At 55.5% G+C, this 17,001-nt stretch overlaps 2 protein-coding genes across 2 annotated transcripts; both read right to left on the bottom strand.

Moving 5' to 3' along the window:
• Positions 1 to 256: 256 nt before the first annotated feature.
• LOC140661407 (olfactory receptor 1E16-like) lies at positions 257 to 1,291 on the bottom strand. The gene has a single exon (XM_072883477.1). It carries the CDS (start codon positions 1,271 to 1,273, stop codon positions 257 to 259), a length of 1,017 nt encoding a protein of 338 aa, XP_072739578.1. The 5' UTR covers positions 1,274 to 1,291.
• Positions 1,292 to 13,123: 11,832 nt separating this feature from the next.
• LCNL1 (lipocalin like 1) lies at positions 13,124 to 16,777 on the bottom strand. Its single transcript, XM_072883170.1, has 7 exons — positions 16,640 to 16,777; positions 16,203 to 16,342; positions 15,561 to 15,631; positions 14,795 to 14,905; positions 14,128 to 14,229; positions 13,854 to 13,879; positions 13,124 to 13,271 (listed from the first exon to the last, which is right to left on the bottom strand). The coding sequence occupies exons 1-6, from the start codon at positions 16,733 to 16,735 to the stop codon at positions 13,854 to 13,856; spliced, it is 546 nt and encodes a 181-aa protein (XP_072739271.1). The 5' UTR covers positions 16,736 to 16,777; the 3' UTR covers positions 13,124 to 13,271.
• Between the last annotated feature and the right edge of the window lie 224 nt (positions 16,778 to 17,001).

The following is a 17,001-nucleotide window of genomic DNA, read 5'->3' as shown; positions in this document are numbered from 1 at the left end:
GCTCCTGGGATCGGATAAGACACAGCTCACCTCCCCGGGGCTGTACCTGCGTGAGTTGGGCTTTCTGAAGCTGGCACTGCAAACTCAAGCCAGCTGTGCGAGGATGCTGTGAATTAGGTACCCAGCCCCCACCAGGCAATAACGGGTCTGACCATTGGATGCGTTGGTGAGGGAGAGCGAGGAGCTGCCGGCTGTGCCCCTACTACTGCGCGGCGCCACCCGACCGGGAGCCCCAGGCCCCTTCATGTGTGTTGGGTCACCGAGAGCTGCATCCCTGCCGTGGGGAGGGGGGTTGCTCAGTGGCGATGCCTGCACCCTTGGTGGACACCTGTAACACCCCCCTGCGCAGGGCTTTCCTGATGGCCCCTTTGACCTCGCTGTTTCTCAAGCTGTAGATGATGGGGTTGAGCATGGGGGTCACGATGGCGTACAGCAGGGCGAGGACCTCGTCCATCACCTTGGAGCCGCTGGAGTGAGGCACCAGGTACGCAACGGCCCCGGCACCGAAGAACAGGGACACCACGGTCAGGTGGGAGGTGCAGGTGGCAAAGGCCCTCTGTGTCCCTGCTCCCTTCTGGAGGACGGCCCCGATGATGTGAACGTATGACACAAGAGTAAGGAGGAAAGAGCCCATTGCAATAGTCCCAGCCAAAGCATACAAGGCGACCTTGTTGAGGGGAGTGTTAGGGCTGCAGGATGCCTTCAGCAAGAAGGGCATCTCGCAGAACACATGGTCGATCGTGTTGGACCTGCAGAAGGGCAAGCGGGCTGTGAGGAAGGCCTGGATCAGAGATGAGAAGGAGCCGCTCAGCCACGAAACAGCCACTAGGCAGTGGCACATCTTCTTGCTCATGAGCGCCGGGTAGTGGAGGGGGTGGCAGATGGCCAGGTACCGATCGTAGGCCATGGCAGCCAGGAGCATGCACTCAGAACCCCCAAAGCAAAGGAAGAAGTAGATTTGCGTGATGCAGCCCACAAAGGAGATGGTCTTCTGTGGTGAGAAGGAGTCTCCAAGGATCTTAGGGAGGGTGACGGAAGAGTAGCAGATGTCCAGGAAGGAGAGGTGGCCCAGGAAGAAATACATGGGGGAGTGCAGGTGGGCGTCCAGACAGATGAGGGTCATGATGAGCAGGTTCCCCAGCACTGTCACCAGGTAAATGAGCGAGAAGCACAGGCAGAGGGTCACCTGTGCTCTGTAGGCGCTGGAAAATCCCAAGAGAAGGAACATGGTGGGGCTGCTGAGATTTCCCTGCTGCAGGGATTTGGGGCTCATCTGCAGGGAGAGCAGGAGGAGATAAGGACAGGTAGAAGGAGGGTGAGCACTCACCTCTGTGGGGGGCATCACCGGCCCTCCGCTCTGCTGTGCGGTGGGCTGAAGCCGTGCCACTGCCCTGGCACTCCTCACACCTCGCTCCAGGGGCTTGGCAGGGGGGGGGGTGGAATACGTCTGTGGGGGCATGTGGCGGGTCTCAGCCCATGGGATTTCGATCCTCAAGGCAACCCCCAACTCTGTGTCACCTGAAGGACACCAGAGAGAGCTGGGACCTCACCACTGCGGTCGATAAGGATCCCAGAGACTTAAATGAGAGCGGACGAGAGCAGCTCCTCTCCCTCCTCCAGGTTTCCTGGGCTGCAACTGGAGATTGGTCTAAAGATCCCACAAAACATGACAGGTTGGACCCTGCCTGAACAGTTGCTGCCCTTCATGGGAGCACACTGTGTTTACACCATTAGTGAAGACACAGAAAGATCTCCTGCTTCCCCTCTCCATCACAGACTGTGGGAGCAGATCTCAAAAAAAAAGAGAAATCTTTAAACGTTACAGACAAAGAAGGTGTCCGCTTGCAAATACTGCACTGCAGATGTTAGCCTCATGTTCACACCTAGAAAGCAATGCAAGGGAGGGACCTCTCAGAGTCTGAGAGATCATAGGACGACCAGAAAGGCATCTGAAGGTGACTGTGTAGTCCAAACAGTCTTGAGGGTGGCAAGGAAAAACAGACACTAGCCTGCAGGAAAAGGGAAGGACTCTGAATCTGAGGAGAAACTGAAGCTCAGGGATAAGTGGAGATGAGATACAGAAGATTTTGAGTGTGAACCTAAAACTACTGAATCCACAGGAAGAGCAGTCAGGAGATGACTGGAGATTCGCGCAAGCCCTCAAGAAGCTGTTGGTACTCACAGAGCTGTCACCAGGTCCTTCCAGAGAGAAGTGTGGGAGCATCTGCCAGGAGTGAAGAGGAGGTGGGTGCCAGGCTGAGAAGACATTGCAAGCTCCCTCCAAGAGGGAACAAGGACAACCCCACCATGCTGGGGATGTGCTCCACAACACAGAGATTCAGGAATGGGCTGTGGATTTGTCCTGGTGCCCAGCAGTCGGGGTGCATGTGTGAGCAGGGAGGGAGAGAGGAGCAGGCAGCTCAAAGCTGGCTGCCACGGGAAGGGCTGGGGTGCTTGAGCAGCTGGGAGCTTCCACGGACACACTCTTCTTAATGCAAGGAGGCATGCCAGCAGGATGGGAGAAGCCTTCAGGGATCTGATGCCAGGCTGTGAACATGAAGGGAACGGAGGTCGAAGGAGAGGCGTGTACTCTCCATGCTGGTTTGGGTTGTGCTGGAAGAGGAGGAGCTGGTAAACGAGGGCGTAACCACAGAGGGAAGGGAAGCACCTGTAGGGATAAGAGCAGCTGGGAGAGGTACGGGCAGCAAAAGGCTGGTGTCTCCTCTGGCTCGGGAAGAGCAGATGGTCCATAGGAAATAACACAAATGATTGTGGCCTCACGCAAAGCTGGTGTGGAGGAACTCAAATTACTACATGGAGCCGCCCATGGCAGCAGATGTTCCCGGGGTCAGAGAAATAGCTGGTGCGACCAGAACAAAGGCAATGGAGGACACAGGAGGAGAGAGTAAGAACAGGAGGCGAGGAGGAAGGGCAGCACAGCACAAGACGTTGAAAGACACAATCAAAAGATCTTCCTGGATCTAAATTGCCTTGGGAAGGAGGGAAAGGAAGGTCTGCCCAGATGGTGCTAGGAGCCTGTCAGAGATCCCCAAGCCAGACTGGGGCAAACAAAAAGCCCCCAGGAGAGAAATTCTTCCAGGAAGAGTAACTCTTTGTAGTGGTGGTGGTGTTATAAATCACAGCCTTGTCTGTAATAGTCATTCCAGGTACCCTTGGATATGACATCTCATATATCTCTTCACCAGGTCACAGCATGAAGTGAGCTGACAGGCTTTTTTTGTACCTGTTCCTGAAAAATAGGCTGTTTTTAGAAGAGCTATCTGAGAAAATAACTTCAGCTAGAGTAGGCATGAGTCAATGCCATTTTGCGTAAATGGGAAGATCAATAGGAGCAGATTGGTGGCTGTGGCTGTGAACAAGCACAAATCAGGACAAGTGAGGAGAGCTCGTTACTGCAGCTGGGCAGACTTGGGAAGTCGAGCATGCAAACGTAGAAAAGAGCTGGGATTTCATGAAAGCAAAGGTGCAAAACCCAGCTAAAAGCTCCCTCCTGAGCACAAGGGAGAGGCTGGTGGAGCAGGGCTGCTCCCCTAGCAAACAAGCAATGTAGGTACTCCGAGGAGAATATTTGGAAAGAGTGGAAAGTCTGCAAGGAAAGAAAAGATCCTGAAAAGAGGTATGCAAAGTCTGCACTGAAAGATGAAGGAGTGCAGGGAGACTGTGAAAATTGCTCGTAGTGCTATGAGATTAATATCTGTCCTTCAGCCATGTAGTTGAAGGACAGGCAGCCCCGCAGTGCTTCTCAGTTCAGTGCTCTGGAAGTCAGACATCGCCCACTCCCAGTTTTCCAGGAGCACAATGACGATTTATGGCAAAGGTAGGGTGGCCAGTGACCACGTGAGGGCACAGGGACAGCAGCATCAAGGAGGGAGGAGAGTCTTCAGAGGTTTGCTGCGTGTCAGCAGGGCTGTGGGAGGGGAGCACGGCTGCACCTGAATTCAGGAAGAATGAGTGCTGTTTCTCCTGCAGTGAGGGTGCAAAGCGTCTTTGTGATGGGGGCTATGTCCATTGGGAGAAGAGGAATCCAGCACCAGGTATTTGCAAGGCTTTAGGGGAAAGAAAAAGAAAGAAAACTAGGTGGGCACAGGAGCCCTGGGACTACAGAGCAGTCTGCCTGCCTACAGGGCCTTGGCTGGAGACTCAGTGGTCTGGTCAGCCCAGGGTAGTCATGAGTTGTGAGTGTGGCACAGGATGCCAAACTGGCCACGGGGACAGTGGAAAGGTTTCCAGTCCATGTGGGAAAATACTGATGCTACAGTACATTAGTGAGACCTTGCCGGGTGGTGCACAGGGAGCAGGGAGCCCACTTGAGGAGCAGGAAGCTGGGCCAGGCTGCCAGGATGCCTGGAGAGGGGAGAGTCCATCGGAGAGGACACAGTGCAACGTGGTCAGCTCGGAGAAGCAAAGCCAAGCAGGGAGATGGCTGCAGCATCGGAGAGTAGAGCCCTTCCCTCGAGCATGCTGCTGTGGGTAACCCTGGCACAGGCAAGCCTGCAAGAACTAGCAGCTTAAACCCAATTTCAAAAATTACTTTGACCCAGGAGTCATCTCTTTAGACCTAATGCACCAGGGTTTGGACAAGGAGCCGAGGTCTCACATGGTGCCTTCTCAGGAGGTTTGGCGCCCAAAGTGCTCGCATCATGGGGCAAAGGCAGGAGGAGGTTTGGTTCCTAAATCTCTTTGTCACCACTGAACACTTTTCCCTTTACCTAAAATAAACCTGTTCTAAGTATAAGTAGGTGTCCACAGAGTGTTTGCATTGGTTTAATGAAGCAGAGGTGGAAAAGTACGTGCCCGGTTCACCAGGAACATGGCACACAGACAAACGCGGCGTAAGACCCCTGGGGAGGGCGCCCACCCCCAGCTTCCTCCCTGTGCCCTGTGGCCTCCCCAGAACCGGGGCATACCAAGCATCTAGTGCCTCCAGAGCGCTGCCACAGTCTGGGCTACCAGAAAACCCGCTTGGCTTCTCTGGCACCAGTTGCCTCACGGAGAGGTGGAGGGGGTGGAAGGGATGAGGCACGGCAGACCGTGTGTGTCCCCCAGAGGTGCCCTCCAGCCCACGAGCCAGGGAAGGAGGAGGTGTCAAAGGCATTGTGCAACCGGGATGCAAGTGGCATTTTCATTTCATTTTCCAATAACTGTAGGGGTTTGCAATTACATCTGCTGATCTGATAGTCATTAGTTGGATGATCAGCCAATCATTGAAAGTGTCTGTTTGCCTTTCTACTAATTAAATTGCATTTGATTTGCAATCAAATCTAATATGAGACAAGTGAGCTCGAGGTAGACTTGGGAGCAGCTGATGGGTGCTGCTCTGTGTGAAGCACAGGCCAACACCACAGTCTCACTGGGTTTGTAGAGCCGCATGCTGGGCAGACTGGGAACACCGATGGGAAACAGGCTGTGGCACAGGTGAACGACGGACACATCTGCAGCCGGGCAGCGCCGTGTTTGCAGTAGGGGCAGGGCTCCTGCCGTGCTGCGAGCAGGTGACCTGCAGTGCTGCGAACTTTGAGATGTGTGCCAGGCACCCAGGTACTCATCTGGCTGCTGGGCCATGAGAGCGACAGCAAAGACACCCACGTCTGCTGGTTGGGGGAGAGGGGCACAGAGCAGGACAGAGCTGGCCTTGCAGGACCCTGGCATGGGGTTGACTCTCCCCTCCTCGATCCTACAGCTGTCCTGCCCTCAAGCACTCACACCGCACAGAAGTCGGGGACACCAGTGACCCAGTGCTTGCACGGCTTACCTTGAGAAGATGCTTTCTCTCTTCACACCAGGTGTGTCTAGCAGCACCAGCAGTTTGGGACACCGGAGCAATTTCAATATATCCTGGGAGGCACCTGGGAAAATATCCCCTGTTACAGCAGAGTCCATAATTGCTCCGCACAGCCCCTCAGGCACGGTGCTTTGGGATGCTGTGGGAGCAGGGGAGCACACTGCGAGGGAATACGGTGTGCTGAGTCCTGTGCTCAGTGCCCGACCACGGACATTCCCCTGCGGGGTGCTCCAGCAGCATCCCCACGAAGAGGGCCCCAAACCTCCAGGGGCCTGGACTGGGGGGCAGGTCTGAAGTTGTCTTTGAACTTCTTAGCAGCTAGAGACACACAGAGGGGTGGTCCTGCGGTGGAGCTGGAGTAGCATGGCAGGCTCTGCAGCCAAGGTGGCTCAGAGACACCCTTAAGCAAGAGCCTGAGTCCAGGAGTATGTCAGAGTTTGGCTCTTCAGCCTGTGCTTTCCTTTTCTAGCTTGTTTTCCACACTTTTGCAACTGAGAATGTACCTCCTTGGTTTCTTCTAGACAAGCTTATCTAGATTTCAGAGTGACTTAACGGGCTCTAGCAAGTGTGAGGTGTGTTGTTTCTTTGAACTGCTGCTCGGAGACCTTCCACCTCTGAGAAGTTTGGGAATCTGGAAGGGAAGTTTCCCCCTAGATGCACCAATCTGCAAAGGTCAGGGTGGGGCCTGAGAGCATCCACATCTTTGGGGAGGGGTGAGTGATGGAGATGCTAGCCAGAAATAGGAGCAGCTCTCCCTGATGCAGCACTTCTCCCTGCCCCTCCAACTCAACCCTTCTTCCCACTTTCAGCGCACACAAGCGTATTTTGGAGCCTAAAGTCTCCCTCCTTCTGTTTCACCATAGCAGCCTCGGCTTTTCCCTGCTCTGCCCGCAGGTGTCTGGCAGCAGCAGGCAGCTGGCGGCAGCCAGCAGTGCAGGGGAAGGCCACAGGGGCAGAGGAGGGAGGTCTGGGAGCACGCCGAGACCACGCGTGTTAGGAGTGGGCATCTTCCCTGGTATTGGCCACAATTATAATTAATATACGGGTGGTCAATAATGAATAAATTATTTCTATGATCGTTTGGTGCTCAAGTGGCTGCGTTCAGCTGGGTTCCTTGTTATCAGTCCCGTTTGCATATGTCCATGGCGTGGGGAGCCACAGGAGGATTTCAGTTGGAAGGCACCTCAGGGGTCTCTGGTCCTGCCCCTGCTCAGAGCAGGGCCAACTTTAAAGTTAGATCAGGTTTCTCAAGGACTTGCACTTCAGTTTGCATACCTCCAAGGATGGGGAGGTACTCAACCACGTTTCTGGATGTGCTTTAGTGCAGGACCACCTTAATGATAAAAAACTTTCTCCTTTTGTCCTGCTGGAATTTGCCATGTTGCAGCTCGTGCCCATTGCCCTTCATCCTACCACTGAGCACTCTGGGAAGAGCCTGGCTGTGTCTTCTCCAGATCCTCCCCTGAGGCAGCTGGAGACAGCAGCCTGATGTCTCCTTTGCCTTCTCTTCTGAAGGAAGGCTGGACCACCCTGCCTCTCTCAGTCTCTCCTCGTACATGCTCTGCTCCGGGCCCTGACCAGCTTCGTGTCCTCCACTGGGCTCTCTGAGGTTTGTCAGGACCTTTCTTGCACTGGGGAGCCCTAAACTGGACCCAGCTCTCCCAACGTGGTCTCACAAGTGCTCCCTCGAGCTGATGGCTGCCCTTCGCTAACCCAGACCAGGATGCATCTGTCTGCCTTTGCTGCAAAGGCACTCTGCTGACTGATGTTCAGCTTGTTGCCCGCTGGACATGCAGGGCTTTTCCTGCAATGCTGCCATCTCCCTGCAGGCCCAGCCTGCCCAGTTGCACGGGGTTAGCCCAGCCCAGAGGCAGGACTTTGCGTTTGCCTTGGCTGAACATCAGGAGGTTTGTGCCACCGCATGCTGGGGGCTTCTGTGGCCTCTCTGAATGGCAGCTCCAGCGTAACAACCTGTCCCCAAAGCTTGCACTTTGTCACTGACATGCAACCCGTTGGGGGTGCTGGTTGACAGCTGGCTGAACATGAGCCAGCAGTGTGCCCAGGTGGCCAAGAAAGCCAACAGCATCCTGGCTTGTATCAGGAATAGTGTGGCCAGCAGGAGTAGGGCAGTGATCGTGCCCCTGTACTCGGCACTGGTGAGGCCGCACCTCGAATGCTGTGTTCAGTTTTGGGCCCCTCACTCCAAGAGAGACATTGAGGGGCTGGAGCGTGTCCAGAGAAGGGCAACGAAGCTGGGGAAGGGTCTGGAGCACAAGGCTGATGGGGAGCAGCTGAGGGACCTGGGGTTGTTCAGCCTGGAGAAAAGGAGGCTGAGGGGAGACCTCATCGCTCTCTACAACTGCCTGAAAGGAGGGTGTAGAGAGGTGGGGTCGGTCTCTTCTCCCAGGTAACAAGTGGTAGGACGAGAGGAAATGGCCTCAAGTTGTGCCAGGGGAGGTTTAGACTGGATATTAGGAAAAATTTCTTTACTGAAAAGGTGGTCAAACATTGGAACAGGCTGCCCAGAGAGGTGGTGGAGTCACCATCCCTGGAGGAGTTCAAAAAACGTGTAGATGTGGCACTTCAGGACATGGTTTAGTAGGCATGAAGGTGTTGGGGTGACGGTTGGACTAGATGATCTTAGAGGTCTTTTCCAACCTAAATGATGCTATGATTCTGTGATATCAGGCATTGCTGGGACTGATGCATCTTCATGCATTTTAGGAGGTGCTGACCCTGGCAGCTTAGGAAGTCCCCAGCCACTTTGCTTCCCACCTTCAGGCCACCAGACATTTCCCATCAACTGAGTTGGGTGAGCCAGTCATGGAGCCAGGCTATAAAACCGTGTCCTGAGATGATCCAGGTTGAAAATAGCCACACGCTTTCAACAGCTTTCAACACCTGGAGGAAGCAGGAATGTCCGAAGCCAGTTGCGTTTTGGGTGCCAGTGCCTCGTGAAGCTGTGGCCTGAAAGGGCACGTTACTGCCCCAGCAGCACTAAGGTTTTTTCCTCACTTTTAATGGGTCTCAGTTGTGTCATTAAAAGTTTCTGAACTTCTGCAGTCTTAACTTCTGAAAAGGCTCCAGGGGGCTTGTTGTGCCACTGCAATGCCTGGGGACAGGAGCTATATTTGCCCCTTCCCAAACCAGGGAGTAAAACCAGTGTGTATTCCTCTCTGGGGCTCAGACCAGCACAGCGGTGTCCACAAGTGGTAATTGGCAATTTAGAGGTGACTCACTCCTGACCCGAGGGAGTTCAAATTTGTGCTGTCAAGAGCCGATGCCCATCGCCCAGATCCTGGCGGGGGCTGGCCCCAAGGCTGGAGGGTGGGGAAAGGCTCAGCTGGGCTGGCACCCGCCAGGTCCCATGTCCAGTGACACCTGGGGAACACCACGGTCTCACTCTGCACCGTCCGAGACAGACAGACAAGACCTGATGACTACATGTTGTTGGAGTGACTCCTGCTGTGGTGACCATACTGCCAGCTGGTGATGGTGGTGCTGGCGCCCATCACATGCCAAGGGACATCCAGGAGGCTCTAACACATGGTTGCTCCAGGCAGGTTGGATGGGCACCCATGAGCTCAGGTTTTTGGGATGGCCAAGAGCCCACAGGTCCTGAGCAGCAAGCAGGACCTGGCTTATGGACTGAAATCAAAACACTATTCTCGTGACAGCCAGTGCTATGCTTAGAACCAGAGACGATCTGGTACAGCTGCATTTTATTTTTAAAAGGGAAAAAAATGGAAAGTCAAGAGGATTAAATATCACATAAGGCACAGAGATTGTCTGGAAAGACCAGCTTAGCTTCACTCTGAGCTCTTAAGCTGATATTAGCAAATACAAACCCTAAACAATGTTATAAAGGGAAAGCCTAAATGGAAGTCAGCATGATTAAATCAATTTAAAGAAGCTGATCAGAAATAAGATAAATGTTCTTAAACTTGCTGAAGCTGCATCCACATGAAGACGGTAAAATGACCCCTGGTAAGTTAACTGGCAACAACATAAGACAGACAATGAAGACACCGAATTTATCCCCTTGCTCCTCTACTCTGAGAAATGACATCTGCACTTACATATATTCCTTTCTTCAAAGGCACTGGGAGAATTTAACACTAGAAAATGTTTGGCCAATAGCCAGTCAAATTCAGAGTGAGTATTCAAAGAAAATAAGCTGATAGAAAAGTGAAGGAACTCTGTATCTGCCTTGGCTGAGGAGGAGCTTTGGTGGATCCCCAGGCTAGACGATGTCCTTTGCTAACACATGAAAGGGTCTGTCCTACTAATATAGAAGTACAAGTGAGTAGTAAGACAGAGGAGGTGACATCTCCAGTCAAAGTAAATCAGGTATGAAAATCAAACTTTTCACTGCAGCATGTCATCTGCTGCTTGGACTCACCTTTGCTACCTCTAGTTTTCACCAGAAGACTAGAAGAAGCAAATACGCTGGCTTTTAAAGAGGTTGTCGGAGGTAAAGAGACTACAGACAAGTAGATCTACTATGCAATGTGGGCAGATACTCACAAAAGCTGTAATAAATGGCAGACCTGGTTAATGTATGGACAAATTATGTCACAGGGGAGACTGAATACAACTTTTGCCTAGGAAAAAATCACACTTCAGAAATACAGTTTCTGGAGGAGTCAACAAGATGTGGGTGTTGGACATCCCCTGGTCAGCTGAGAAGGGTCTTCATCAAAGCTTGCAGGGGACAAGCTGCCATAGGCTAGCGAGGAAGATCCTCACTTGGATAAATGAGTGGCTGAGAGAGGGAAAAAGGGAGGAAGATCACCCAGGGAGCTCACTGTGTTGACAGATATCTTGTAAAACATCTCATCAACATGCAGCAAGTGCCAAAGGTGGCAGCTGCAGCATGAGGAGAAGTTAGGAGAAGATCGGGGAACAGGACAAGGCACCAGCTAAATCTGAGCTGCACCCACACCTTGTCAGCTGGGTGGAGGTCCAGGTCTGGTCACCCAGCCCCAGCAGGGACATGGCCTAAGCAGGGAGGGAGAGAGGATGCGAGGCACAGCTGGGAGAGCAAGGAGACTTGTTAAAGATTTAAGATCTGGAACAGCATGAAGAGGATGAATAGAGAAGATGAGTCTTACATCACCAGCAAGCACCACAGTCATCAGCTGTGAATCTCCAAATTGCTCCTCACACATCAAAGGCTGGTCCAGCACCACCCTTGCCCCAACACCCCTCTGCTCTCTCCAGCAGCCGGTTGGGACCTGGGTGCCTGGGCTGATCTCCGCTGCACCAACCTGGTCCCTGCCAGCCCGTCTCACCAGTGTGCTCCCACAGTGCCCGGCCAAGGAGCCGCAAGTGAAACCACTGCAACAAGTGAAAGGGAGTGCAGAGACGGGTGGTGAAGCTCCTCGCTGCAGGTTGCCACCAGTGCCGAGAAGGTGCCTCACCCCAGGAAGCCCTTAGAAACATTCAAGGAAGTAAAGTCCCATGTCATTAAATATACAATGACATCTGGGCAGGTTTGCTGGGGGGATAAAAGGGGGGCGGGTACAACCCTCTTTTTGCGCTGTCCCTACGTGCTTCTCCTTGCCCCTGTACCTGCCTGTTGTTGAAGGCAGGGTGCTGGGAGAGGGGCTGCGTGGTCTGATGAGCGTTGGATGAGCAGCAGGGACAGGCTTGATGGGAGGGCTGAGGGATCGTGGGGGCCTGTGGTGGGGACCCCCCACCTGCTCTGCACGGAGGGGAGTCACACCCAGAAAAGAGCTGAAATTGCAGTCTGTGTGCATCCTGCTCTGTGGCACAGGGAGAAAACAGAGGGACAAAAGGAGGAGTGGAAAATGCCGGTGGCAAAGAGAAATGATCTCACCACTGTCTGGCAGGGTGATGCCTGCACACGGCAGGAAGGAAATATTTGGCTGGAACACAATGTGGAGACACAGGGACTCCCCGTCACACAAAGCCCTTGGCGAAGGGCGTTGCTGGCAGCAGGATGTTTTCATCTGCATCAATACATGTACCGAAAACAAGCCTCGAGGCAAAGCTGTGTGTGGGCCCGGTGCTCTTGCGAGTGAGGCAAACGCTGAACTGTTCCAGTCCAAACTGCCGGGGAGGAATCCTGCTGGAAATGCTGGGCTCCTTCCAAAGAGGGTGGAGATGATGCTGGGTTGGGAAGTCCCAGTGAGGTCCCTTGCCCTGCCGCTGCCGAGATGTGTCCAGCTCTCGTGATCCTCGAGATCAGGAGGGGCAGTTTCCCAAATATATTTTCCCGGTCCCTGGGAGGAAGAAGGAGCACCTGGGAACATCCCGAGGCACTCAGCTGCTGGAACGACACCTTCCTGGGGTACTTGCTATCATCACACAGCAGCAAGGCAGATCCCAGGCTGAAACGAATGCCTGGGTGACTGGCCAGGGATGGACAGGGTGGAAAGGCCAGCAGAGAGGATTTTGGAGGAACTTCCTTTTCCAGGAGAGGCACGAGCTGCCTCACACCCTGCCATATCTCAGTGCCTGCGAGCACTGGCTGAGCCCTGGAGATGAGCATGCATGAGGTGCTAGGGCTTCGCTGGAGACATGGGTTACCCTGGATAGGCTGTGGTTTCTCCTGGGTGTATCTGAGGAGCTGAACAGAGCAGGAAGGGAAGGAAGGAGTGGGATTTCAGAAATATAAACTCAAAGGAAGACAGTCTCTGGAGGCAGATGTCCACCACCACCAGATAATCTGACTCCAGTGGGGGCTTTCTCTGAGTGGTGCCTGGGGCAGAGACCACGTGCAGCCCTGTACCAGCTTTCTGGGTTTGGGTCTGGAGGATTCAGACACCCACCTTCTACCTTCCGCTTTCCACCTTCCACCAGCCCTGCAGCACCACAGGGCTGAGAGGTCCCAAAGCTGAGTCTTGCCCCTGCCTTGGCCCAGTCTGAGCTGGTGGATGAGCAGGGCTCCAGGGGAGCGGAGAACTGCAATCGCAGCAGGGCGAGTAGAGGGAAGGTGAGTTGGATGGTGGTGGTGGTCACAGCCCTCCAAACTCCAACCTCCCTTTCTGTGGCCAAATCCCGGCCTTTCTCCACCCAGTCCCTCATGCCCACGGGATTTCCAGCCTCACTGCACCCCTTGCTTCACCTCTGCCTGGCCGTCGTCCTGCCCTGTGGGAGTCACCCAGGAGGGAAAATCCTGGTGGGCTCCAAAAATGCCCTCACTTAGGCGAGCTCAGCCCAGCATCACCCCTGGCTGTTCACCATCCACAGATCCCTGGAGGACAACAGAAGGGACCACACACCCAAGCACCCCAGGTTCTCCCCAGACAGCTAAACCAAGCCTCATGGTGAGTTTCTGTTTATTTGGCAAAAAGGAGGGACTGGGCACTGGAGCAGCAGGAGGTGTGTCAGAGCCTTGACTTCTGAGCTCGGAAGAGGGATGGCGGAGCAGCAGCCTGGAGCTTTGGAGCGTGGGTCTTGCATCACTCAGCAGGAGCATCCACCAGCCAGCCCACACCTCCTAGAAAACAGCCGGGAGAGGTGGGCTAAGTATTTGAGGTGAGGAGGCCAACAGAGCTCTCCATCAGGATCAGTGTGTTCTCTTCCAGTTCTCCCCAGCTCTGTAGGGTGAGCCATCCCCAGAAATGGATTTCTAGCTAACGCCTACAACTGAACGTGTACCGGTGTGGCGGGAAATCACGTGCCAGGGTGGGCCAACAACAACCACCTTTTTGCATGGTGAGACACCAACCCAATTTCTGGCCAGTTTTGCCGGTCCACAACCCCAAGGTCCCTTTGGCAAGAGCCGGTGTCCCGGCCCTCATGACTGGATGAGCTCTGTAGCTGTTTCTCCACTGAACTGGTGGTTTTGGTTCAAGCATCCTTGCTCACTGCTGGGCAGCTGCACCCTGGGGGTCCCCACTGCAGAGCAGCTCCAAAGGGAATGGTCCTACCTGGGTGTGAGCTCCAGCACAGGTTCGAACAACTCGGCCCCCAGATTAAGTCAAGGAGTTCATGGTGGCCCTTGCTGGGGCACCAAGGTGGGGGGCACATTTTCCAGCTGAGGACATTGCAAACACCGTGTTGCACTGCAGCAACTCACCTACGCTTCATCGAGCCTGCATTCCTCTGTGAAAATAAAGAGAAAGGCTGAGTCCGGGGCTGTGGTCTGGCTAGTCCCATTTAGCACCCAAAATAGACAACCCAGGAATGAACTTGAGCAAGGCGAAAGCCACGATGTGCCAAGCCAGAGCGCTTTCTCCCGTCAGCTCAGACCACAAAGCGGTGGCAGTGATGGGCTGAGCTGGTCCCTGCCAGCGTGTCCTGGCTCCCCGTATCGACCGAGCCAGCCCGACACGGTGCTGGGCAGTGCTCACCCTGGCTGGGCAGCATCTTGATCATTTCAGCGGTGAAGCTCTTCTCCCTCGCAAGCTTCTTGAACAGCGCTCTGATTCTGGGGCTCGCCTCCCGGGTTCTGCCTAAAGGCAAAGACACAAGTTAGCTCCAGGCTGTGGCCTGTCCCTGCCTCTCCTGGGCAGCTGGTGAGCGCGCCCAGGCAAGGATGAGATGGATGATGGTCCCTGGGAGAAGGCTGGAGGCAGTGGTGGACATCCTGGAGGGCGGTGATGGCCAGGCACAGGAGACACCCCTCCCAGGGGACAAGACAAAGCGGATGTCCCGGCACCAGCACAGTGGCTCCTCTCTTGGTTCCCATCCCCACTGTTTCTGCCCCGCTTGCAGCAGGAGCCCCGCTTTTCACCCCATTTCACCAAGCGACTTACCCGAGGCCATGGACCCCCAGCACAGTGCAGAAGCCTGAGCCCCAGCCTCCCCTGCCAGCCCTAAACCTCTGCCCCGTCCCTGCCGTGCAGGGGACATGCAGCAGCCCCAGCCCCGCTCCTGCACCCCGCCCAGGGCAGGAGGGCAGCGGTGAGAAGCGGGTCTCTCCCGCAGGCCCCCTGGCTCCCGGCCTCTCGGGACACCACGCAGCACCCCAACACCTCCCAGCTGTTCCCCCCGCTCAGACCGCCACTGGCTACGCACTGTAGAGCCTCAGCATGTGCAAGGTCTTCCCATCCTTCACTCTGGAGGCAAAGATAATTGCGTATGTCTTGCCGTCGGTATCCACCACCTGCGCCGTTTTATTGCCTCTCTCTGCAAAAGGACGTGGAGGAAAGCAAAAAATTAATTACTTGCTCCTGAGAACTCCCACACTGCGTAAGGGCTGTAAGAATGTGAATCAGGATGCCAGGGGCCAGGCCCACCCAGCCCGTCTTTCTTCTGTGTCTCCCCCTCCTGGTTTTTCCTCTTGCTAAGGCTCCTCTGAAAGCCTGGGGGAGCCCACAGACCACAGCAGAGCAGAAGGGCTGGAACGTGAACACGGGAGGGTCTGGGGATGGTCACTGCAGACAGCAGAGCAGCCTGGCCAGTGTTAGACTAACACCTGGGCTTGGGAGGGTGGGAAACCACTCTTGCTTCATCCCTTGGGAACATCCATCCACAGCCCCTTTGCAGAACAAACCTGCTTTTCCCCAGGGTTTAAACTTGGTCTGAACGTGTCTTATCCCAGAGCAGCTTCCCAGAGGGAGGGAGCGGGGGGTCCACCACACTGGTGGGACACCAGCCCTGACATGGACCAACCCTGGGGTGCAGCTGGCAACCAGCCGCAGAGGGATGCCCCACCCAGGACCTCAGGGGAGGCAGGCAGGCACCCCTGAGGGCCAGGTACCCCGGGACAACCTGCTGCTTCAGACAGGGATGATGGGAAGCCCCTCCACCCCATCCCGGGGGCCAGGCTCCCCCCACTCACCAGAGCTGTAGTATTCACCAGGGATGCCTGTGTGCCTGTAGATCGCCTGCGATTTCTTACATCCCTCCGGGCTGCAAAATAGCGAAGAATGCTCTGGCTGGGGTGACGTGACCCTCCCTCCCCTCCCCTGCGGACGCTGGCTCCGGGGTCGTGACACCAAACGTGGGACTTGCTGTTCAGGGATGGGATGGTGTGGCCAGGGCAGGGGGGGACAGATGCCACCCTTGGAGCAATGGGTGCCTGGGTCAGCAGGGCAGGGCACTGGCACCACACAGCTGTTCCCTTGCTCATGCTCTGAGCTTCTGGGATGAGGCTGGTCCTGCTGGGAAAGCTTTAATCATAGGGTCCCTTATCACCCTGCTGCATCCCTGCTGGGAGCAGCAGAGTGTCTCAGCCTCTGTGGTGGGACTGCTCCTGGCTGGTGCTGCCCTGAGCCTGCCTGGCCTCCCTTGAAGAAGGGGTCCCCACGATGCAGCTCTCCCGAGCCCCTGTTTTAAACCACGGGGCTGGTGGTCCTGCCTCACACCCTGCCCAGGTCTTTGGTGGGTGCTGGGTGGAGGCACCCAGGTGGAGACCCACCAGTGAAGGTCCAGGGAGGGGGCTGGTCAGTGAAGCCCATGGAGAAAAGCACTCGGTACTTACGTGGGAATGGCAAAGGAGACCTTCAGGTTGCCCTCCCCCAGGACCGTGATGGTGGCCATCGCCATCTTCAGCTCGTCCTTCTTTTGGAGGTAGCTCTCGGAGTCAGAGGCCAGGGCAATGATGTGCCATTTCCCTGCAATCTGGCAGCAAGGGCAGGCTGTGAGTCCAGAGGAGCAGGGAGGGGTTGTCCCCTCCCTGGGGACCAAGCCAGGACACCCTCAGGCCATGGGACACCCGCATCCCCTCCGGGCACCGAAATCCCCGCTGGGGCACCTGCGCTGGAGCTGGGTGACTGCCCTCACCCAGGTGTGACAGCGGAGCCAGTGGTGGCTGTGGTGTCCCCAGCTGTCCCCAGTACCAAAACACCTCTCCAGTCCCCACCTTGGTGACTGGAGGCCACACTCCCACATTCCCTTCCCCGAGATGCTGCGGATCACCTTGCTCTTGTCCAGCCCCGCAGCCCCAAGGCCCTCAGCCTCCGCGCGCAGCAAGCAGAGCAGGGCCAGCCCCAGGCTCAGCCCCACAGTCCTCATCTCGCCGCAGCCTCCTCCGGCTTCGCCAGCAGGATGGAGAGCAGCGCCAGGGCTGCCGGCTTTATAGCCCCGTGCTCTCCCTCCCTCCGCCCACCCCGGCGCTGCTGCGTGCAGAGCTGCACAGATAACGCTGTTGGCTTGGGCAAGGTGGTGGTTTCGAAGGGCTGAAGTCACCCCAGAGTAAACAGCCTCCTGTCCTGAAGGGACAGGAAAGGAACTGCCTGCAAGCCCCAGGAAGGGGCTGAGAAGCAGGGTTGCAGGACCTG

Source organism: Ciconia boyciana, chromosome 18 (genome assembly GCF_034638445.1).
Source record: "Ciconia boyciana chromosome 18, ASM3463844v1, whole genome shotgun sequence".
Taxonomy (NCBI): Eukaryota; Metazoa; Chordata; class Aves; order Ciconiiformes; family Ciconiidae; genus Ciconia; species Ciconia boyciana.
The sequence above is the reverse complement of the archived record's forward strand: the minus strand, read 5'-3'. Positions and strand labels throughout refer to the sequence as shown.